Genomic DNA, 26,288 nt, shown 5'->3' with positions numbered 1-26,288 from the left:
GTTTATACCACTCTTAACTTATTGAATACCGTAAAGATACACCTGGACCTAAGTCAACCTCAAGAGCTAGATTTGAGGTTGAGTTAGGCCCAGGTGTCATATCTTTACATAGAGTAAGTTCATAAAAAACAGTATGAAGCAAACAAAATACAATAACAACTACTCTTTAGTCTAAATCCATGTAGGATCACCTATATGAATCTTCATTAGCTATTTTTCTCCATTTATACTCATAAATATGAAGAAAAAAATGGAAATTTTTATTTATTAATCTCTCCTTTAAGCTTGCCTTTTCTTTTCTAATATTTTGAATAATGAATAGGATTTTTCTACTTTATCTCAGGAAGATGGCTCAAAATGACATTGACAATGTGTTAGATCAACTAAGAAGGATCAAGAGTGGCGGTGATCTGCATGTTGACAAGATTGATGAAATTGAGAGACTTCAAATGCATATAGGAATTTTTAGAACCTTTAGCAAGTACAATCACGTTCTTTTGCCTAAATCTGTTGTCAAAATCACAAAGAAGGCCAAATTGATTGTGGAAATGCTTCACTCAGTTTTTGATGGAATTCCAGATAAATGCAATACTAACCTTAATCTGGAAAGACTGGAATCACAGTTGCTGGAATTCACTTAAGGTAATACCATTTTAAGGTACAATTATGAGTTGAATGATTCAGACCTACTTGAATATATGGATTGCATTGACAAAAACCTAAATGATGTTTGGATGTGCCTTGACAAGAACCTAAATGATGTAATACAAATGTGCCTGAAATTGGGTACGACTGATCATTCTTCAACGAATGAACAATTCCTTCAGTATAATCAATTTTTAGAGCAAGTGAAAATCATTCAAAAGAAGATGAAAATTTTGAGAGACTTATATGCCACAGAAATAAATGGTTATGTTGACTATGATAAGTTGGAAGGTTTGGCAACGCGATTTCAGTTCATGGCTGACAATGTAGGACAGTTTTGTCTTGCTCTTTCTTATAAATTAGATGAGGATGAAGATGATACAAATGATATCGAGAGTAAGTCTCCTTATCTACTATCCCTGGTTGTGCTAGTGGAGCTGGAAATGAAAAAGATTTTTCTTGATGAACTGAAGGATTCAAACTTTACTCAGTCAAGAACTTTCGTGGATGAGAAATTACCAATAAGATTTTCATATCATCTCTACAGTCTGCTGATGTATCTCAGAAACAAAAAGCTGGAGAACTTTCCTAATAATGTCTCTGCTCAAAATATTGATGTGGCAATAGAGTTCTTGTTGATTTTCCTTGATGTTGATGTGTCAAATCATGTTATTAATGGTAACTGGTTGAATGAGGTTATGGAACAGGTTGGATCTATAGTGGGTGATATTCTATACGCAATTCAAAAGCTTCTTCCTAGCTCTATACGCAAAGATGACACTAGCAAACTAAGTCTTGGCTCGATACATATATTGGAGAAAACTAAAGATCTGAAGGCACAAGTAGAGACGTACTACAAATCCTTAAAATTTACTGCATCGCAGTTCCCTACCTTTGGTGGATTCAGCTTTTTGGATTCTCTTTTAATGAAACTGAATGAGATGTCGAAATCTAAATCTGGTTTAGATTTCTTGATGAAACCACTTTTAGGTAATTTGGAGAAAGAGCTGTCATCTCTTACATTCATTTTAGAAAAGGAGCTGTCATCCATTTTCAGAGATGTCGCAAAGGTGCACCATGAACATAAAATTCTCAAAGATCTTCAGAGGCGTACTATCAGTTTGGCATATGAAGCTGAGGTTGCCATTGACTCTATTCTTTCTCAGTATGATGTCTTTTGGCATATTTTTTGCTCACTTCCTACAATCATAAAAGAGATCAAGAAAATTAATGTGGAGGTGACTGAGATGTGATCAACGGACGTTGCTCTTAAGCCTAACGATGTGGTAGACCCATCTAAACATCTGCCATCTCGACATAGCAATCAAGTGACTGATGAGGAGATAGTGGGTTTTGAGATAGCAACAGAAAAACTAATTCAATATCTGACTCGAGGAACAAGTGAGCTAGATGTCATCCCTATTGTTGGGATGGGGGGACAAGGTAAAACAACTTGTGCTAGAAAGTTGTATAATAATGACATCATTGTTTCTCGGTTCGATGTTCGGGCATGGTGCATCGTTTCACAAGAATATAATCGAAGAGAGATATTACAAGAGATTTTCAGTCAAGTTACGGGTTACAAGGACGAGGGAGATGAGGATGACGTTCTTGCTGACATGCTGAAGAAAACATTAATGGGAAAGAGATATCTCATTGTCTTGGATGATATGTGGGATATCGACTTAAGGCTTTCTTTTCCAGATGATAAAAAAGGAAGCAGAATATTAATAACAACCCGACTTAAGAAAGTGGGTAAGCAAGTCAAGTGCCATACTGATCCTTACTCTCTTCCATTCCTCACAATAGAAGAGAGCTGCCAATTGTTGCAGAGAAAAGTATTTCAGCAGGAAGGTTGCCCACCTGAACTACAAGATGTGAGTCTAGTAGTTGCAAAAAAATGCAAAGGATTGCCTCTTGTTGTTGTGTTGGTTGCTGGAATAATCAAAAAAGGGAAAATGGAAGAATCTTGGTGGCATGAGGTGAAAGATGCTTTATTTGACTATCTTAATCATGAGTCTGATGAATATAGTCGGGCGACTATGCAGTTGAGTTTTGATAACTTACCAGATTGTATACAGCCTTGTCTTCTTTATATGGGGATGTTTCCGGAGGATGCAACAATTCCAGTGTCTAAGTTGATAAGTGTCTGGATTGCTGAAGGATTCGTACAGAACATTGAATCTGCAGAAGATTACTTAATGGATCTCATTAGTAGTAATGTGGTAATGGTTTCAAGGAGAAGATATAATGGAAAAGTCAAATATTGTCAGGTTCATGATGTAGTGCTTCACTTCTGCTTGGAGAAGAGTAGAGAGGAAAAGTTTCTGATAGCAGTGAAGGGGCAATCTAACCAGTTTCAACCTTTGGATTGGGAAGGAAGTCGAGTGAGCTTCTCTTTCAGTGAATATATTTCCAAGTTTGCTTCTCTGGGCTTCAAAACACAGAAGCCTTTCCACCAACACTTGAGGTCACTGATAACGACCAATCAAGGAAAATCTATTGACGGGATTCCCTTCCATCGGATTAGTGAATTGAGACTTCTTAAGGTCTTGGATTTGAGTTCTCATAATATGGATCGTTTGTCGTCAGCTACTTTCAAACCACTAAATCACCTAAAGTACCTTGCAGTTTGGGTAAATAAATATGATTTTCATCCGGAATCACATCTGCCCCATATAGAAACTTTAATTGTAAAGAATAATTTTAATACAGTACTGTTACCAGCGTCTATTTGGGAAATGGAAAAATTAAGGCATGTTGAGATTGCTGAAGCTGTTTTTGGTAAGCAGGGGATATTTGAAGAATCCTCTAAATTGGAAAATTTGAGGATATTAAGGAATGTTAGATTCCGAATTGATGAAGCTGATAGGGTGGATGTGTTATTAAGGAGGTGTCCTAATCTTCAACAACTTCACATCGGCTTTTGGGACAATGATGATTCTGCAGAGCCTTTTTGTCTCACATTGGAGAATCTTACCCAGCTTCAAATACTTCGCCTTTCCTTTCATTGGTCCCACATTGTATCCGGGTTACAGTTGCCTTCAAATTTGAAGAAGTTGGTACTATTCAGGACCGACATAAAAAGTGTGATTTCCTTCATTGCAGGACTACCAAGCCTGGAGTATCTCCAATTAAAAGATCGGTATCTTATAGAAAATGTACAGCATTTTTCTCAATCAGAAGAGTGGTGCATTGGAGATATCATGTTCCATAAACTTAAGTTCTTGAAATTGGTGAACTTACGTATCTCACAGTGGGATGCCTCGGAGGAATCATTTCCCCTTCTTGAAACACTTGTTATAAAAGATTGTTACAATCTCGAGGAGATCCCCCTTAGCTTTGCAGATATTCCAACACTGAAACAGATTAAGTTGATTTGGTGCAAGAACGAATCTCTGAAGGCTTCAGCTGTGAGAATTAAGGAAGAAGTCGAAGAGAATGAAGGAAACGACCGTATAGATCTTATCACTATCCAAGTAAGTAGAGAAAAATTCCATGTTCCTTTTTTTTTTTATATTCAATGCTTGATTTTCCTTAACTGCTCTCAAACTAAAAAGATTTGGTTGAATTTGACAACTGCAGAAAAAGCACATACAGTCTATTCTGCGGCTAGCCGAAACACCCATGTATCCTCTTATATTGTAACACTACTACCAATTGCTAAGTATTTGTGTAAGATTTCTTGTTGTTCTGTAACACTGTCAAAATTATTGTTTTGTATTTTTTCTTTAATTTGTGATTGTTTTTCCCAGTTAAATTTCTATAATCCCTTCATCTTAAACCTTATATGCAGCACTACTTGCAAAATTCAATTAATGATATATGTACACAGGTTATTTTCGGTTGAATACAACAATCATCATTCAATAATTTTAGAAATTTAGCAGCAGAGAGTACTAAGGTGAATTCAGCCTTCCGCGTTAGAATTCACATAGTTTATGAATTTAACTTCTTCAGCTTACATTTGATAAATTTAACTTTTTCAGCTTACATAGAAGTATCTAGATCCGATATAGAAAGACCTCCGTCTTGCAGAACTGGTGCAACATGTCGTGAAGACAGCATGTTTTACTTGACCATCAGCTCTTTTCTGCACTACTCTGATATTTCCTTGGGGCTTCCGTTTTAAGTTGGAGTTTATGAATCCCTCGTAAATCCATAAGCGAATCAACTTCCAAGCAGGGATTTCAAAGGCGCCATAATATAGGAAACACGCCTTCCATCTCTTCGGATAGATGACCATAACTCATTTCCACAAATTTCAAGCACTTTTTCGGGTCATCTTTAGTTATTTATAAGGCATTTTCCACAACTTGAAACTTCTCAGAAATTCCTATTGGGGAAATTTGATGATTTTCATAATTTGTGGGTTTTTTATTCCTATGAGTAAAAAAAACTCAGAATTGCATGTCCAATCAAAACTTCAACTTCATATCAATATGATTTGATATCTCCTGTTCAAAGAAGCCCTAAATTTGCAATTTTTTAAATTTTTTTTATCATACTTGTTTTATCATTCAAATCTTTCATGGCGAAAGATCAGCAGAATGGATCGAGTTCTATACATTACATGGATAGTTAGGTTGAACAAAACGCTTATTGTTTAATGGTTGTCGAACTATTACAAAAAAATAGTTGAATAAGGTCAGTTTTTGTATTATTTTATTATTATTTTTGTATTTGTGAAGTCATTGTTTCTTTTTTTGGTCATTTCACTCGAAAAGTTATTCAAGTTAAAAGATAATACATCCGACCACTTTTTAATAACGTGATATCTAGTTTTCTAAGCCAAAAAATTGAAAAACACATTTAACTCGATCCATTTTAACCAAAATGTTTGATCAATAACTCAACCGTAAAATCCCTTTATATGATAGTAAATGTCAAAAAGATAACATAATTTAAGTATGAAATTATCAAATCGGATATAATTTAGAGGGATTTTAGTGTATTCTCCTGAAGAAAAAGAAAAGTAATATAGTTATATTATTGAGCCACTTTACAAATACCATCTGGAACAACTTGCTACTACAATTCATTTCAAAACTTTTCCTAATTTTACCTGTTAGTTGATCTTGGAAATATATCTTTATTGGAATTTGGATCGGAGAATTATTACTCACTTTTTTACCCCATAATGTTTGTTTTTCACTTGATAAAACCTTCTTTCAATAATAATTATCATCTCGTTTGCTCCTTTTTATGATGACATAATACATAAATATGTCATTTTAACTTGGCCTTATTAGTCATTACTCATTTATGTACCTTCCAATTTTGGGTGTGCACATGCAAACACTTAAACTTATATAAAGTTAGAATAGACGCACGTGTCTTATGTGGCATCCTACATGACAATTTGTGTCCTACGTGGTGTCTATGTGTATTATATCACATATGACTCGTATGTCTACTTATTCAACTTTATATAAGTTTAAGTATCTACTTGTGCACACCTAAAGTTAGAGGGTATAAATGTGAAATGAGGTCACGTTCAATGACACATTTATGATTGGATCAGAAAATTGAAGATACTAAACAAGTGTAAGAGAAGACAAAATTTCAAGTTTGTTTCACTTGTTAACTATTTGTAAGTCATCTTCTTCATGAATTACTTTTTTCCAGAGAGTTGATTTCTCAAATGGTCCACTTGACTAATACTCCCTTTGTCCCATTTTATATGAGGTAGTTTAACTCGATACGGAATTTAAGAAAGAAATGAAGACTTTTAAAACTTGTGGTCCAATATAAATGATAGAAATTTGTGTGATTGTAAATCATTTCATTAAGGGTAAAATAGACATTTTATATTTAAATTGTTACTTAATATATAAATGTGTCATTCTTTTTTAGACTGACTAAAAATGAAAGTAATAAGTCACATAAATTGAGACAGAGGGAGTAGTTATTAGTATATTAGAAAGCCACTTTTTGTTTAAAAAAATTGGAATAAAAAAGAAATGTGATTTTTTGAGATAATAACTAGAAGGACAAACTTGGTGGACACAGTAAGATAAAGGTACTAGCATATTATCATGAATGAGTTTGGCCTAAATAAATTTCATAGACCAAATGTGCAATGTACGTTTCCAAAACTACTATACTAAAAATGAGAACCAAAAAAGTTAAAAATAGAATAAAACTATCTTTTACTACTATACTAAAAGTGAGAACCAAAAAATTTAAAAATTGAATAAAATTATCCTTTGAAAGATAAGTGGCCATTTTTCCATTCAATTAAACACTACTTCTTTACATTTAGGTACTAAAAAGTAAATTTACATTTATGTTAGTAAAGACCACAATATTTCATTTAAATGAAATATTTGTGATGTGGATCTATAATAATAGACCATATGGAAAAAATGGTTTTGTAAACTCACAAAATTTGACCATTAAAAGATAATAGCATGAATGGATCCTTTCTGTAACGACATTGGCATGATTGAGCTCAATTATTAACGGATAGCATAAATGAGCATTTTCATAAAGTTCGATGGCATATTTGAGTTTTTTTCCATTATTGTAAAATCAAACACAATTTTAAAGAATTTTATGTAATTTTTTAATAGTTCACACTCATCGTTATGGGATACAAACACAACACACCGCTCAAATACTATTATATAAAAAAATCTCTCTATATATAAGTAGAATGTTAGACATGCTGATCAGAGGCGTATCTAAGAGGGGTCACCGGGTTCACGTGAACCCATGGTCCCCTCCCGAGATCATATAAAGTAGTGTTATTTTTTTTTTAAAATATTGAAATATAGATATGTGAACCCACACTTGAAGTATAACATAATGTGATTATGACTGGGTGCACCTCTCTCTGCGAGATTAGAAATTTGAATTTTATATTTATCTTGTTTTATTTTTCTTTCTAAACGTCGAACTGATCAAATTCATATCATAGATCAACCTTTTTATAACAGTGCACCCATCATCTCAAAATCCTGGATACGCCTCTGATGCTGATGTGGCATGCCTCTAAGGATTAGAAACCTATTTATCCTTTTTTGTGGGTTTTTTGGCCATTTTTCAAATTTTAAAATACAAAAAAATTCACCTAAATATTAAAGATAGTCATATTTATTCATTCTTTATCAATAGCCATATTTAATTTATTTTATCATTAATATTATTATGAATATAGAGAATGTGATATGACACCTCTTAATGACTTCTATTCCTTGTTTATCTTTTTTCTTTTTCTTTTTTTTAAAAACATTTTGTTGGTTTTTTCCTTCAAAATATTACTTATAATGCAATTATTTCTTTAGTAACTAAACCAGTAATGATTTCTTCCTCTAAAAGTCACCATCAAAATTTGAATTTATGCTTCCCAAAAATAAATGACTGGTGGATTATTACTTAATCATAATTTCATTTGCACCCTAATATTACCCATACACATTCCCTCCATTGTAACTTACATTTCTTTTAAACTCATTAAATCTCTTAATTCTTAAAAACTCTATTTAACCCCAATGTATTTTTTTATGGATCAAAAATTCTAAATTTCTAACGAAGAGAACTACATGAATGAAATCTTTCTTCACCTTTTTTCATTCTATGTTGTTGGATTAAATCTCAAGTAGTATAAGAAATAGTTGTGCTATCTATTTTTCTATGGTTTATTAATTTTAATTGAAAGCGTTGTGTTTATTGTCAGAGGCGTATCCAGGATTTTGAGATGATGGGTGCACTGTTATGAAAATGTTGATCTATGATATAAATTTGATAGGTTCGACATTTAGTTTTTTACTACTGAAAACCGTTAAAATTTTAAAATTATAGGTCTAAAATTAATTACCAATTACCACTTAGAGAAGTGTTATCTAATGTTAGAAAGAAAAATAAAACAAGATAAATATAAAATTCAAATTTCTAACCTCGCAAAGAGAGGTGCACCCAGTCATAACCACATTATGTGATACTTCACATGTGGGTTCACACATCTATATTTCAATATTTAAAAAAAAATATAACACTACTATATATGATCTCGGAGGGGACCATGCATGAACCCGGTGACCCCCTTAGATATGCCTCTGTTTATTGTCTTTGTTTGCTGTTTATAATTTTCATTTTTTATTGATTTTAGGTTAGTTGTTTTTTGCAGATTGACCATCTATTTATTTGCAGATTGGTGGAAATTGCTGCATCAATCATAACATGTTGAGAGGAGTAACTGATGCACCATTCATCACATATTGAGAAGAGTAACTTTTTTTCCTCTACTTTCTATTTTTATTTATGAGGTGATGATCTTGATAGCTTTATGAATGCTGTAGTCAGGGAGCACTGAACATCATCGCTTCATAAGGGTTATTCTTACTTAGATAGGATGGAAGCAGAGAGATGCGTTACATCACCTTTCCTATATTCAATTTTATATGCATTTAACTTATGTCATCTATATATATTTTTATTTTTTTAATTAAAAGAAAGAAAAACCAAGATAAGAACTAAAATGTATTATTATTATTTTTGCAGATGAGATGACAGCCTATTTTTGATGATATATTTGGAGATTTTATAAAGCAAGAAATCTATGAGGTTATTTAATTTTCATATTATTAACTTAATAATTCGGGGGCTTGAATGTTTTTGTTTTTTATTTTTTAAAGAAGGGAAGGTCTTGACAGAGAATAAAAGAAATTTGGAAGCAAGAATTTGAGAAGTTAACCATTTCAATTTAAACTTCAAGAAGTTGCCCTTCTTAACTTTATGTCAAGCAACACTGAAATTGAATATTTACTTCTTTTTCTATGACGATGTCTCTATGTTAAAGTTACTATGATAACTCTAAATATATTTATTCACTTGTGTAATTGCATTTTTGGTCTTTTTAACATATAAAATATATGTAATGTGCAGGATGATAAACTATCATTAGAGGAGTGAATATATTTTGTTTGATGTAAGATTCTTTCTCATGTATATGCAACCTTTCCTATAAAATAAGTTATTATATTGATTCCCTTTGTTGTTTTTAATTTTTCTCACGTGATAGAATGAAATTCAGGAAGAAATAGCATTATCAAAGTATTTTAATTGATATATGAATTAACAACAAAAATATGACTATTATATATTGTTAAAATGTGAAACTATTTTTGAAATAGTATTTGTTTCTAAATGAAAGTCAAACTTATTAATTATTTTAGACTTATATTAGTTTAAAATAATTGAACCATATGAAAATGTTTAAATATTTAGAAATTTAGGAAGTATTCTTATAAAAAACAAGGTTTAAAAACCTTTTTTAAGAACAAATTACAAACATAAAGATGCTTTAAGAAGATCAAACATAAGATGGCCAATTTTGTAATTATATGTAACGACTCTATTTCCGTCGTTATAGAAAAGCCAACAGGAAAAAATTTTGGGCCGGAGAACTTTTTCGTAGTAATTTGGAATTTCCCAATCTAGTCCAGATTTGCACGAAATCGGAGTTAGTAAGGTCTAGGGAAATCTGATAACAATTGGGTGATCTAATTATGTTTTTTATCACATGAGTAGATAGCTAAGACGTTAAGAAGTCCGTACGACTTTACGGAATTGAATTCGGGTGAGAAGAACTCCCAAAACTGATCTTGGCGTGAACGGGTAGTTTCTGAGTGTCATTGGTTGAAGGTGTGTTGTGAAATGGGGGTTTTGGATTTCTTAAAATTGATCACTCTTTTCGTGCAAGCCACTAAGGCGGAATTTTCCCACCAGGGCGGGGACGTTGTAGCGGAGTGAGGACCGTTGTGGTGGGACAGTCGCGATTTAAGTCGGAAATAAACCCCAAAATCATTTTATTCTGCACTTTTCGACTATGAGAGCTAGGAGACGATCCTAGGTGCTCTCTTGATAGTTTTCCATCATTCTTGAGGCTAAAGATATAGTTTTAACTCCCCGAATCCGTTTTTCTATCCGTAGAATGTAAGCTAGTGGGTAATTATCGATGGGGGAGGGTTTTGATTTGGAAATTATGGTGGAAAAAGCCCTAATCTGGGTATGTGGATCAAGGGTTTGACCTAATATTGATGTTATTGTTTATAATCTGGGTAATTAGGTGTTTTTTATTGATCTTCGCGCTATTATAATTGTTTGTAGACCAAGAACAAGCCGAACGAATTCGGAAAGGGAAGAATCAAGTTTCTTAGGGGATTCAAGCTTGTTTCGAGGTAGGTGATGGTTGTGATTTCATGTTGTGTGATGTATGTTTCTTCTTGCTTCATTATAATACGTGTATGTATGCGAATGTTGCATTATTGATCACACTATTTATAAATAAGGATGATTGAATAATTGTTTGCCATGAAATCATGACTTGATTGTATGATTATGAGAAAATACTTGTGATTGTGGCTTGTTGAATAGATCGGGTGTTGCATTTCGACATACTAACTGGGATCGATTGCCACGTTCCGGCATAAACATGGGATTGGTTGCCACGTTCCGGCATAAACATTGGATCGGGTACCACGAACCGGTACACTAACAGTTTGGGTTTGGGTTCCATGAGAGGACCATTGACTTGACATAATTGTATATCTTGAAAATTGTGAAATGTTCTGTTGTTCGTAAGTGATGTTGATATTGTATATGTTCGGTGTATGCATGCTATTATTATGTTGTAATGGCTTATGTATGTTGCACTTAGTGGGATAACCGTGTGATCTTACCAGTACACCGTGGTTGTGTACTGATGATACTGCACTTGCTCTTTCTTTGATAAGTACAAGGCATCTTCCGGCGGCTATTGACAGACCTCACTTAGAAGATCAGTGATCATTTGAATTCAAGGGTGTGCAGTTCTTCCGGGCTGCCATGAGTTCTCTTTCGTTTAAGTCCACATTTTCGAACTTAGACTTTCTAGTTAGTTATTCGTGTGTTAGTTTGGGGTTGTACCCCTTCTTGTTTAAACTTGTTGAACTTTAGATGTTTTGGTACATTGACTTTCAGGTTCTAGGTGCTATTTCTGCATTTGTTTAGTTAGACTTTTGGAGTTTATGGGAGCTCTATTTCTTTTCCTTAGCATTTAAACCTGCTTCCATAACTTTAAATGCCTTAGTTTTTTGGTTAAGTTGTTTAGTTTGGGTTATAGTAGTGGTTCTCCTATCGGAGGGTTAAAGTGGGTGTCAATCACAACGGTTTGGGTCGTGACATTATATCTTTGACAAACAATATATATCTTAAATTTTGGTTGTATTCACTTTATTTTCTAATATGGTTAGTTTTGTGAAATTAAAGACATGAAATTAAAGCTAATTGAAAAGTATTTAAGTTGTTAATTTAATCAATTTATAGAATCAATTTTTATAAAGTATAGGTGCGAAAATTTTGTCTCTATATCTACTAAATTTATAATTTTTTCATGAAGTTAATGATTTCTAGCTACATGACTGAGCAAATGCGGATGAATTCAAGAGCCTATAAATAACAATTATATTCTATAGAGTTGTTAAATGTTCATTTTTGTTTTCTCTTATTTTTTTTTTATATTTTCTTTCATTGTTTTTTATCGCTCATATATTTAGTAATTAAAAAAGACGATATAGCGAAGGTGATATGACAATATGGTAGCTAGTCAAATATAAATTTATCAAGATGAAGAACTAGAAAATTAGATGCGGTGTAATATTCATCAATGAGATTATTAAATTAGTTTGATATGGGTTCATCAAGATGAAGAAGACAAAGTTATGATGATGGAAGATTCATCAAGACATATGGCCAAATTAATTTGAAAAAATAGAAGTTTGAATGATTCACAAATATATAAAAATAGTTTTATTGTTCTTTATTTCAGTATTTTTCATTAATCATTTCTCCAAAAATAAGATGTATACCCCAAAAACAAGACTATGATAAATTTTACACTGTCCTCTTCTTTTCTGCTCCTCATTCAATTCAATCCAATTTCCCTTTTTGTATTTATATTCCTCATTATTATTTTGTATATGTCACTTTAATATGTCAATAAATGTCTAAATAAATTATTCAATTAAAAGTTAAACTTGAGATATTTAAGAAAATGAAAGCTGAAACAACTTTATTTTTAAGGCTTTTCATGTTCTAAAACTCTTACCTTAACTTAGAGGAAGAATTTACGTCATTATATAATATATTTTTAATTTTTTGTTATTTTTTTTCTTATTCAAATTCATATATACTATAAGTTAAATTGATACTTCTTTATTTAGCTTGGAAGGTTACTCACATATTCTTTGTCAAATTAAAGAACTTCATATATAAGATACTAAAAGAATTATAAGCCAGATACATTTTTAAACAAATGTTTAATTGATAAAATAGATTATTTTTCTTCAATAAAATATATGAAATTAATATATGTTGAGTTTATTTTAATAACTGTGCGAATCGCAATCAAGTACACTAGTATTAATTAAAGCAAGTATTGTGAACTTAAAATCTAAGTATATTAATTTAAGTTGAGGAAAGTCATTTTAAGTTGATGCTTCATTTTCCCATTTCTATATGTTAAGTTGGTGGGTAGAATAATTATAATGACCATCTTGTTAGAGCCATGTTTTTGGGTTATGCGTCGAGCTCAAAAGTGTAGTGAACTTGTGTTATATATTGTAACCATTTCTTTTTACTTGTCATTCCTATCAGGGCTATTTCTATGTGTGATTCGACTAAGATGCTTGTAAGTAAATGCTTGCCAATCTTGTTCTTTGACATGTCCTCATTGGTCGGCGTTCCATCATTAGCGTCACACATTTGATATCAATTTCCTTTTTGTTTATTGAAAATGATTGCACAGTGAATCATTTTTTAATATATCATGAAATAAGACATTATTCTCAAAAACAAGGATAAAGTTGATGTTGCTTTTACTAAAGCAATCAATAGGAATGAAGCACTATCATTTATTAATAAAAGCACTAATTGTTGTTCACTTACCATTAATTAATAGATTAATAATGCAATAATAGAGAACTCATACAATACACATTGCAGTCTGTTTGTGCCATTGCCAACTAGAATTTTGATGCCTCACCCATCTCTCTGTACTAGACAACACCTTGTGCCATATATGATTGGAACAACGACCAATCAGTTAACAATTGATCAATCGATTACAAAGCTACTAAGGAATAACACAAGATTCGATAAGTAAAGATTGAGGTGAGTTCCATTGATTAATAATTTATTTTCATACTTCAAAGAAATATTTATCCTCTGAATCTATATATACTCCCCCGGCCTTCCTAATTTAAGTGTCTTAGCTTGACTAGTAGAAGAATTTTGGCAAGCTTGTTTTAGTATGTTTCAGATGGTCAACTGTGATGCCCTTTATAATTTATAAATATCATCACTTAATTTCTACAATCCCTTCATCTAACACCTGAAAAATTCGATGAAGGATAAAGCTTACAAATTCTTTTCCGTTCCACCAAGTAAAACGAAAGAAGGAATGAAAAAGGAGAAATAAATTATACAAGACACTAGCTAGTACAATATACTCGTATTGGTATATAAAATTTTTAGCTTTTGAGGTTGAGTTAGACCTAATGTCAAATTTTTACTAGGTATCATAGTCAAGTCCATTCTCGTTTGCACTCCTGGTTCATGCTCTGATAGGGTCTAGACATAAACGGGAGTGTTAAAGTGAGTTAGAGTCCCACTCCCACATGAATTGGAGAAATGGACAAGGGATTTATTACTTAATTATATGTACTTAAACAATCCTTTTCTTGTGAGCTACCTCTTTAGAGGTTAAGTTTGGCTCATTGCCATATCTTTACAGAATTATTTAAATGGGTTTTTCTATATTCTAATCTAATTATTGCTTGACAAGTTGCCTCATGGGTTCCATTTGCCTATTTAAAAAAAAAAAAAAAGTAAAGTTCACCTTTTTTTCCCTATAGATACAGAATTAAGATGATATTTACATGCTTTAGCCACATTTTTTGGTTTAATTTTCAAAAGGTAGCTAGAGTCTTTTTTTTACCAAAAATGTACAAATTCGATCTAAAAATACAACATGTAGACAAATTTTTGCATACAATTTATTTGAGTAAGAAGCTTGAAAGTCACTTAAATTTGGTAATTGATTATCGTAGTCACTCAACTTTATTTTGTCTTCCAAAAGTCACTCAATTTTGCCAAGTTAGCTCCCATGATTATTTTTGCTAGAAATATAAATTTTTTGTACCTATTTAATGATGTGACAACTTTAATATTTTAGAAAAAAAATTAAAAATAAAATCAATATTTAAATTTATTTAGGACCCAATCCGTCAAAAGCTCGACCTAATTCTCTTTAAGCTTTAATTCTCCTTTTCCACTTGTGCTTTCCCCTTCACATGATATATCTTCTTTTTGTCTTTTATATTTGTAAACTTTTATTTCTTATTATCTTCTTTTTCTGTTTTATATTTGTAAACTATTACTCCCTCCGTTTCACAAAAAATGATATTCTTTCTTTTTTAGTCAGTTTAAAAAAGAATGACTTTTTTTCCTTTTTTGGTAATATTTTACTTTTAGCTTTCCACGTGGCATGTCTAAGACCACAAGATTAAGGACAATTTTGTACATTTGACTTAACTTTAATTTAGGACCACAAGATTCAAAAGTCTTCTTTAATTTCTTAAACTCCGTGCCAAGTCAAATCAGATCACTCTTTTTGAAACGGAGGGAGTATTTTTTTTATTGTACTTGTTCTATCAGTCAAAACTTTCATTGCGAACCATTATTAAACTCTACCAACTTTTTAATGATAACTCATCTTCTTTGTGAATTACTATTTTCCTATAGAGAATTGATTTTTCAAATGGTCCACTTAATTAATAATTATTATCTCAAAAAGTCATTTTTTTTGTTGATGAAGAAAAGTGTATTTTTAAGATAATAACTATTAATTGAATGATCATATGAAAAAAGGGTAAATAGATATAGAAAGACGAATAAAAATGTTGCTCTTAATGAAACTAATTGCAATAGTTGGTGAACTCGCAGGAATTTTTCAACAGAAAATGGCTCAAAATGAAATTGAGGAAATGTTAGATCACCTGAGAAGGATCAAGAGTGAGGGTAATCTGAGTAGAGTCAAGATTGGTAAAATTGAGATACTTGAAATGGTGCTAAGAGTTTTTAGAACCTTTGTAAAGTATCATCATGTTCTTTTGCCGGATCCTTTAGACAAACTCATAGAGAACGCCAAATGGACTGTGAACATGCTTCAGTGGGCACTTAGTAGAATTCCAAAGGAACGTAAAACTAACCTTAATCTGGAAAGGCTAGAATCACATTTGTTAAAAATTTTTGAAGGTACTACCTGTTTAAGTTACAATTATGAGTTGAATGATTTTGATCTGTTGAAATATATGGATTGCCTCGAAAAGAATCTAAATGATGTACTAATGATGTGCCTGGAAAAGGGTAGTACTCGCCTTAAAATAAAGAGCATTATAATGCAACTGAAAATTGTTCAAAAGAAAATGAGATTTTTGAGATACTTGTATGCCACTGAGATAAATGGTTTTGTCAACCATGAGAAGCTGGAATGTTTGGAGACTCGAATTGAGTTCATGGCCGACAATGTGGGACAATATTGTCTTGCTGTTTTAGTTTACGTTGCTGCGATGGGAGTTAGGGAAAAAGATGATATCTTGAATAAACCTCCTTATCTATTATCGTTGATTGTGCTTGTGGAGATGGAAATGAAGAAGATTTTTCTTGGTGAACTAAAGGCTTCAAAGTTTACTCGATCAAAAACTTTCAAGGACAAGAAATTACCAAAAGGATTTTCACATCAGCTCCACAGTCTGCTGATGTATCTCAGAAACAAAAAGCTCGAGAACTTTCCTAATAATATCTCTGCTCAAAATATTGATGTGGCAATAGAGTTCTTGTTGGTTTTCCTTGATGCTGATATGTCAAATCATGTTATAAACGGTAGCTGGTTAAATGAGGTTATGGAAAAGGTTGGAGCTATAGCAGGTGATGTTCTATATGCAATTCAAAAACTTCTTCCTAGCTCTATAAACAAAGATGGCGCTAGCAAAATAAGTCTTTTCTCGTTACAAATATTGGAGAAAACGAAAGATCTGAAGGCACAAGTGGAGACTTACTACAAATCCTTAAAATTTACTCCATCTCAGTTCCCCACCTTTGGTGGATTGAGCTTTCTGGATTCTCTTTTAAGGAAATTGAATGAGATGTCGAAATCTAAATTTGGTTTAGATTTCCTGATGAAACCTCTTTTAGGTAATTTAGAGAAAGAGCTATCAACTCTTACATCCATTTCAGAGAAGGAGTTGTCATACATTTTCAAAGATGAACATAGAATGTTTAAAGATCTTCAGAGACGTCCTATCAATTTGGCATATGAAGCTGAGGTTTCCATTGACTCTATTCTTGCTCAGTATGATGTCTTTTGGCATATGTTTTGCTCACTTCCTACAATCATAGAGATCAAGAAAATTATTGTGGAGGTGACTGAGATGTGGTCGGTGGACATTGCCCTTAAGCCTTGCTATGCGGTAGAGCCATCTAAACATCTGCAAACTCGACATAGCAATCAAGTGAGTGATGAGGAGATAGTGGGTTTTGAGTTAGCAGTTGAAAGACTAATTCAGTATCTGACTCGAGGTACAAGTGAGCTAGATGTCATACCTATTGTTGGTATGGGGGGGCAAGGCAAAACAACATGTGCTAGAAAGTTGTATAATAATGGCATCATCGTTTCTCGGTTTGATGTTCGAGCATGGTGCATTGTTTCCCAAAAATATAACCAAAAAGAGCTATTACAAGATATTTTTAGTCAAGTTACAGGTACCAAAGACAACGGAGATAGGGATGATATTCTTGCCGACATGTTGAGGAAAAACTTAATGGGAAAGAGATATCTCATTGTCTTGGATGATATGTGGGATTGTATGGCATGGGATGGCTTAAGGCTTTCTTTTCCAGACGTTGGAAATAGAAGCAGAATAGTAGTAACAACTCGACTTGAGAAAGTGGGTAAGCATGTGATGCACCATATTGATCCTTACTCTCTTCCATTCCTCACAACAAAAGAGAGTTGCCAATTGTTGCAGAGAAAAGTATTTCAGCAGGAAGATTGCCCGCCTGGACTTGAAGATACGAGTCAAGCAGTTGCAGAAACATGCAAAGGACTGCCTCTAGTGGTTGTCTTGGTAGCTGGAATAATCAAAAAAAGGAAAATGGAAGAATCTTGGTGGAATGAGGTGAAAGATGCTTTATTTGACTATCTTGATCGTGAGTCGGAAGAATATAGTCAAGCGACTATGCAGTTGAGTTTTGATAACTTACCCGATTGTTTAAGGCCTTGTCTTCTCTATATGGGGATGTTTTCGGAGGATGCAATAATTCCAGTTTCTAAATTGATAAGTTTATGGATAGCGGAAGACCTTGTGGAGAACATTAAATCTGCTGAAGATTACTTGATGGATCTCATTAGCAGTAATGTGGTAATGGTTTCAAAGAGAGAACATAATGGTAAGGTCAAATATTGTCACGTTCATGATGTAGTGTTTCACTTTTGCTTGGTGAAGAGTAGAGAGGAAAAGTTTATGCTGACAGTGAAGGGCCAGTTTCAACCTTTGGATAGGAAGGGAAGTCGGGTGAGCTTCAGTTGTAGTGAAGAGCATTCCAAAACACAGAAGCATTTCCACCAACACTTGAGGTCACTGATAACGACCAATAGAGGAAAATCTAATGATGGAATTCCCTTTTGTCAGATTAGTCAATTGCGACTTCTTAAGGTCTTGGATTTGAGTTCTCATAGTGTGGATCGTTTGTCGTCAGCTACATTCAAACCACTATATCACCTGAAGTACCTCGCAGTTTTGGCAGATGAATTCTATTTTCATCCAGAATCACATCTCCTCCATCTTGAAACTTTAATTGTGAAGAATGATTGGATACATATAGTACTGTTACCAACGTCTTTTTGGGAAATGGAAAAATTAAGGCATGTTGAGATTTATAATGCAAAGTTTGATGAGCAGGGGATGTTTGAAGGATCCTCTAAATTGGAAAATTTGAGGATATTAAGGAATGTTCGATTTCCAACTAAGGAAATTGATAGGGTGAATGTGTTATTAAAGAGGTGTCCTAATCTTCACCAACTTCACATTGGCTTTTGGGGCATTGTTGATTCTGGAGAGCCTTTTTGTCCCAAATTGGAGAATCTTATGCAGCTTCAAGTACTTCGCCTTTTCTTTCCGTGGACCATAATTGTATCTGGGTTACAGTTGCCTTCAAATATAAAGAAGTTGATACTATTAGGGACTGGTATAGAAAGCGTGATTTCCTTCATTGTCGGACTACCAAGACTGGAGTATCTCAAATTAGAAGATGTGGATTTTACAGAAAATGAACCGCGTTCCTTAGAGTGGTTCCTTAGAGATATCACGTTCCATAAACTTAAGTTCTTGAAACTAGTGAACTTAAATATCTCAAGATGGGATACCTCGGAGGAATCCTTTCCCCTGCTTGAAACACTAGTTGTAAAACGGTGTGACAATCTTGAGGAGATTCCCCTTAGCTTTGCAGATATTCCAACATTGAAACAGATTAAGTTGATTTACTACAAGAATGAATCTCTGAAGGCTTCAGTTGTGAAAATTAAGGAAAATGTCGAAGAGAATGAAGGAAACGACCGTATAGACCTCATCACTATCAAAGTAAGTAGAGTAAAACTCCTACATTCTGTTTTTGAGTATGTGCCTCTAATGTGCAAATAATATATATGTTTAATACAGAATTTCGGGGGAGCGATTATAAGGTGGCTGTGAACCAAGAAGATTTGTTTGAATTTGACAACTGCAGCAAAAGTACAGACAGTCTATTCTGCTGCTAGCCGAAAAATCCATGCATCCTCTAAGTTTGTTTTGATTGATCAACTCTTTAATGTATGTTTTAGATAATTGGAGACCAAATATATACCAGTTGGTCTTTCACTATGATTTCTTGTTGCCTTCTGTATCACTGTCAAATCATCATTTTGTTTTTGTTTTTGTTTTCGTTAATTGTGATTTCCCCCCATGAATTTCTATAATCCCTTCATCTTACACCTTAAATGCAAAATTCATACATGAACACCTCCCAGTCATCATTCAATAATTTAGAAATTTAACAGCGGAGAATACTAAGGTGAAATGAAAGATGAGTATTCTTGTATGAAAGCTGATTTGCATGTAGATTCTATATATGTTGAGTGGATGTACAAAATCCATCTATGTTGTTCAGACTCTTCAAAATGTCGTCACTTTGGTGTTAGATTTCACAGTGTATTTTTGAAGGATCTGACATCAACAATATTTTTGGTGAGTTTGAGCATCATAGGAAGCCAGATATGTATCACCTGTCTAACCACAAGAATTATTCATCATCAGACTGAATAGTCATGTGAGCATGCAGAGTAAGAGTATGTGCAATGCGCTTTATTCTGTTCACTAAGTTCTTCGCAGAGCTCACTAAGCCACTTTTCAACCTAGAGTAGAAGGGTCCATTTTAACTGGTAAATAAAACATTTAGTTACTCAAAACAAATCACCGATGCAATATAAGCTCAAATAAAGTATATAAAAGTTAGAGCATCGATCATTGCTTCTATTTTTCCCTAGATAAGTTATGTCTAACTTGAGTAAGATAGATGAGCTTCATGCAGAAGATGAATTATACTTACCTGATCCATGACTGTTCCTTGACCTCTTGCTGTATTCATAACCATGAACTGTGCTGACTAAAACTAAAGAAATAAATCTGAAGATAAAACTTTGTATACAATGTTTAAAGTTATTTCGTTTCTTGGTAATCTGGCTTGCGTTGCGCCTCAAGTTTATTTCATTTTTACATATGACTGAAATTCATTCATTTTTATCTCAAGATAAAACTTTGTATACAATGTTTAAAGTTAGCCTTTATTAAGATTAAAAATATAAACAAGTTAATTAGAGACGTCTCGGGTATTCCAAAGTAGAGACGTAAAAGAAAACATACACAAGTTAATTAGAGACGTCTAGGCCTCTCGGGTATGCATGCACTTTACCTGCTACAAGCAGAAGCCGGAGCCAGAATTTAATGTTTGTGGGTTCTAAATTTTAAAATAGAACAACATATTAGTCTAATATAACAATCATTAAATTACAAACATATATATATAACCACAAACATATAAGCATATCATTACAATTGCACTCGACAAATTTTTATGTTTTGAAAACAGAAATGATGCATCATTTGGTACACTTTCAAATATTTCATTTATTAATATGAAGATTTGAGCTATTTATTTCAAAGTTCTAAAATATTATTTGATTAAAGGTAGATAAGTGTTATATTTTAGTATAAATTTTGAACATTTTTTTCTATAATCTCAAATATATTTTAAGTACAATTAAAATTATTAAATTCATCATTAATAATTTTGGACCTAAAGGGAAGGTTTTACTTGCTTCACCATTGAGCCACTCTTACCTTGAAAGTTGAAGTTCCGAGAAGCAAACAATAACTTAATTAATATAATAAATTATTAATACGTAGAACAGTCCTAAAATCAAAGATTAAAAATATCTTTGAATAAATTGTTATATAATGTAAAGACAAATAATAAAAAAGAGAAAAGGGAGAGCTGAGAAGGAACTGAGGAGTAAATAGTACTTACCGGGGCAGAGGTCTGCACTTTGACAACAAGCAGAAGCAATGAAGTCGGTAGTAAAAATTAGAACCTAAACTTCTAAAAATTAAATTTTGTATTTAACATTTTATTGAATGCTTCAAAAGAAATCAATAGTGAGATGTTGTTTAGAGTATAACACTATATTTTTGTTAATTACAATTAGGGGTGTACAAAACCGAACCGCAAACCGAACCAAATCGCAAACCGAGTCAAATCGAAAAAAAAAACCCGACTAGTGGTTGGTTTGACTTGGTTTGGTGTTGAAAAAAAAATCCGACTATATTTGGGTTGGTTTGGTTTTAACTAAAAAAAACCAACCCGAGACCAAACCAACCCGACATTATATATATAATTTTAAAATTTTATTTTATACATAAAATTATTTACTTTGATATAATTTTTAAATATTTCTTTTACTTTTTTATAGTTTTTATCTTTTAATATATTATTTCAAGTTTGAAACTTAGAATTTTGAATAGTTCCATAAAGATTATAGTCCATAGATGTTGATAATTATAATAAAACTTAAATCAAAATCAAATTAATACTAATGCAAAAAAAAAATCAATTTAACACTAAGAATGACAATAATATTGAATATTTGTTCTTTGATTTTACATTGGTTTAGACAATTAAAGTACAAAATCTAATTTTAATTTCCTTTAATATTTAGTCATGTAACTAATATTTATTAAACTTATTTTAGCATGATTTAGTACTTTTAAATTATGATCATTTTCATTATGACTTGTTAATTTGCAATATTTGTTTTACGCGATTTCATTATTATTAATTTTTTTTGGATATTTTAGTGCATCAATCATATCATTGTTTGTGTTGTATTCTTAAGAAAGACCTTAAATAGTTGTATTTTGGTAGGACTGGAGAAATATTTGAAGTACAAGTAAATTATATGTTTGTATGAAACTTTAGCAGAAAACCCGAAACCCGAAAAATCCGAAAAAAACCCGAGGTTGAAAAACCCGAGTTTTATTGGTTTGGTTTGGTTTATAGATTTAAAAATCCGACACAAATGGCTTGGTTTGATATTTGAAAAACCCGAACCAACCCTCCCATGTACACACCTACTTACAATTATCCATTTTGAAATTAATAGTCAAATGTTGTTTTGGGGTATGACACTACTTTTTTATTATTTTTAATTATCAGTTTTCTGTTTTATTGTTTGAAAAAAAAAAATAGAAAAATCTATATAGGAAATAATGAATTAAAGGAAGGTAAAAGATAGGCACAAAGCACATTTTTTAATCGAAAATAAAAATATCCGGAAAAATTGAATTAAAAAATTTGAATAGTTGACAGTGGATTCAAAACCCCATCCAAACAAATCAGAGTTGCTCGCGTGCTTACCACTTACCACTGCTAAAACGACCCAAAAAAAAAAAAAAAACTCGAAAATGTGTTTCGGAAACATCTATAATTGTAATTTCCATATATCTCAAAATCTGTGCATGATTTCAGGAATTCGACTTCATATTCTTATTCATGGGGTCAAATTGAGTGGGAAATGGGTCTAACCCGAATTTTATAGCAACCGTATCAAAATTCGAAAATCGCAAAAAATGTGATTTGGAGGGTCAACTTTAAAGGGGCATATCTCTTAGCATACAAGGAACTGGAAGGACCACAACCTATTAAATTAAAGCTCTTTGAGTTAGCTTTCCAACGCACTTGGTTTCACCTCATTCCGAGTTAGGATGAGGGAGTTATGACCATTTTCGTAAAACTTGTCTGTGCAGATTTGCAATTTCCAGTGAGCTATTTTTTTTTTTGAGGCTAAGTGTTGGGGACGTTTTTTATAAAAAGGGGATATGTCCCATACTTAGTCATTTTTAACTTCAAAAACACTCTCTAAGCCCTCTCCAAAATTCCACCAAGATCCTTAACCAAATTCAAACATCTCAAGCTCTAATTCCGGATTCAAGACTCAATCTCAAGCTTCAATTCTCCATTTCAATCTTCATTAAGGATTCTCCAAAGTTGAGATATGTGGGTTTGATTGTGGAAACCTTCCTTTTCACAAGTCCAACCATTTATCATCTATTTCTACTTCAAGTTTATGGGTCCTTATGGTTATTTATGAACTCTTGAAGTATGGAATTACTACTACACACCCTATTATGGTCTATTTTGCATATTATCATGAAATGGAATTATTATGTGATGTTTATGGTTTTCATGCTTCTACGATCAAATTATGAAGGTTGATATATGTATGTTGTTGGTGGGCTGATTTATATGGATTTTGGAATTGGTTGGACTTAGTATTCTTGAAATACATGATTTTATTTACATGAACAGTAGCACACCATGTGTTTGATAAAATGCCCATTTATAGAATTCTTAGGAAATGGAAGGTCCAATGTATGTCCTATGAGTCGGATGGTTATATAATTACTGAAATGATGATGAAATGGACACATGTATATGATTTTCTCTATAAAAGTGTTGTGAGTCGACCAAGCCTAGCTCGGGGGGTTGTAGGCCCGGGTAACCGTATCGAGGGGTTGGTACCTTGGTTGCCTAGTACGGGGGGTAGTAGGCCCGTATAACCATATCGAGGGGTTTGTACCTTGGTCCCTAGCTCGGGGGGTGGTAGGCCCGGGTAACCACATTGAGGGGTTTGTACCTCTTTCGCCCTTCCAAGGGGGTGGTAGGCCTTGGAAATACTATATTGATGGTTACTCGCCACACATGTACTACGCCCCACTAATATGATTTTTATGTAAGCATCATTATACATATCATCTCATTAATATGCTATCTATCGGGTATGATTATGCATTTTGCCTATGATGTCCATCTATTGTTGCATTGCATTGCATCCCATATACTTAGTACATTCAAACGTACTAATGCATACTCTATGCCTACATGATGTCACCATGTAGGGACCGGAGCATCGCTTGACCATCCTCCTCCGCGTGGCTAATACGATTTTCTATCGAGGTTATTGGTGAGTCCTCCATTCTGGGGACGTTGCTTATGATCTCTTGCTATGTATAAGACTTTTCCTTTTTAGTTATGTGTTGACTATGAGGGTGAGCCCGGTAGTTTGTCTTGGCCCCCGCTAAGTAACCATGTTTAGAGGTGGTGTTAGACAAGTTGTGTATTATGCGTGAGCTTGACTCATCTATGGTATTTATGTATCATTCTCTTTTTCTCTTGCTCCTTTAGTCTCGACTTCCCCTTGATTATGCTTATTGCTTATGGTTATTTTAATTTCATCCGCGACCAAGGATGTGTAATGATATGCTATGAGGCTTGTTTGGGGTTCCTTCGGGTTTCCCATTCGCCGGTCACGTCTAGGCCCTAGGCTTGGGTCGTAACAACTGCGCCACTCACCTTTGTTTGTTATGGGTTCGCACGCACTATTTACATATATTGTACATGATTTTTTAGTACGTATATAGAGTCTACGTAAAAGCTAGTGGGTTCTTCCGAACCCCCATTTAACATTGTAGCTCCGCCCTTGGCTACAAGAGTTTGTTAAAGTATGATTGGGTCGGTCCACCCAGTGGGTCAATTTAATGAATAATTAATTAATTGATATGTTAAGTTGTAGAAAAATAAAAATAAAAATAAAATATACACTTTTGTTTTTTCTTTTGAGCATGCTCCAAAACGATCAAAATTTTAAATGAATCAAAGGAAAGTCTTCTGATCTTTGATCCCTAATAGCCGAGGGAGGCCGGGTGATTTGACAGAAATAGTAGGCAATAGGATTCAAGACAACGAGCAAAATTATTATGTTATTCGGCCTAGTTAATCAAATCATGTCTTAAAGCAATTATTACATTCTGTCTAATTCTCTAATTGCAAACTTTTGCTTCTAAAAGGGCCTTTTTAGGAAAAGATAAGGATAATATGAATTAAGTAAGACCTAACTTTGTTTAGTAAATCAAACTTAATTAGGTCTTAATCAACTATTAAGTACTAATTAACTATCCAACATATGCAACAAGATGCTTTACTTCTTCTAACTCTTAGACTAGCAACTTGGTCGGGTTGGTTCGGATTTTTCAAATATCAATTAAACTATTTGTGTCGGATTTTTAAAAATCGGGTTTTTCAACCTCGGATATTTTCAGATTTTTTCAAATTTTTTGGTTTTTCGAGTTTTTCCGGTAAAATATTCACACAAACATATAATTTACTTGTACTTCAAATATCTCTTTAGTCCTACCAAAATACAACTATCTAAGGTGTTTTTTTAAAAAAATAACACAAAATATGATATGATTAATGACACTAAAATTACCTAACAAAAATAATAATAATGAAATCATGTAAAACAAATATTGTAAATTAACAAGTCATAATGAAAATGATCATAATTTAAAAATACTAAATCATGCTAAAATAAGTCTAATAAATATTAGTTACATGACTAAATATTAAAGGAAATTAAAATTAAATTATGTATTTTAATTGTCTAAACCAATGTAAAAACTAAAGAACAAATATCCAATATTAAATATTATTGTCATGCTTAGTGTTGAATTGATTTTCTTTTTACATTAGTATTAATTTGATTTTGATTTAAGTTTTATTATAATAACCAACATCCGTGGACAATAATCTTTATTGGACCACTCAGAATTTTAAGTTTCAAACTTGAAATAATATATTAAAAGATAAAAATTATGAAAAAGTAAGAAATATTTAAAAATTATATCAAAGTAAATATTTTTATCTATAAAATAATTTTTTTAAATTATATATATAATGTCGGGTTGGTTTGGTCTCGAGTTGTTTTTTTTAAGTTAAAACCAAACAAACCCAAATATAGTCGGGTTTTTTTCGATTTGACTCGATTTACGGTTTGGTTCGATTTTCAATTCAATTTTGTACACCCCTATGGCAAGGCATGGATGATTTTTTTTTTGTTTTCAATTCGGTGTCCGGTACTCATATTAGAACCCGATTAAATCCGAATTCGC

The 26,288-nt window shown here is 32.6% G+C and overlaps 1 protein-coding gene and 1 pseudogene across 1 annotated transcript; both read left to right on the top strand.

The window, feature by feature from the left end:
- The first annotated feature begins 347 nt into the window (after positions 1 to 347).
- Positions 348 to 4,777, top strand: LOC125828969 (putative late blight resistance protein homolog R1A-3; annotated as a pseudogene).
- Positions 4,778 to 15,650: 10,873 nt separating this feature from the next.
- LOC125828968 (putative late blight resistance protein homolog R1A-3) lies at positions 15,651 to 19,388 on the top strand. The gene has a single exon (XM_049508266.1). It carries the CDS (start codon positions 15,651 to 15,653, stop codon positions 19,386 to 19,388), a length of 3,738 nt encoding a protein of 1,245 aa, XP_049364223.1.
- The last annotated feature ends 6,900 nt before the right edge of the window (positions 19,389 to 26,288 follow it).

Source organism: Solanum verrucosum, unplaced genomic scaffold, assembly GCF_900185275.1.
Source record: "Solanum verrucosum unplaced genomic scaffold, falcon-dt-bn FXZP01000231.1, whole genome shotgun sequence".
In the NCBI taxonomy this organism is placed as follows: domain Eukaryota; kingdom Viridiplantae; phylum Streptophyta; class Magnoliopsida; order Solanales; family Solanaceae; genus Solanum; species Solanum verrucosum.
This window is presented reverse-complemented; position numbering and strand designations above follow the sequence as displayed.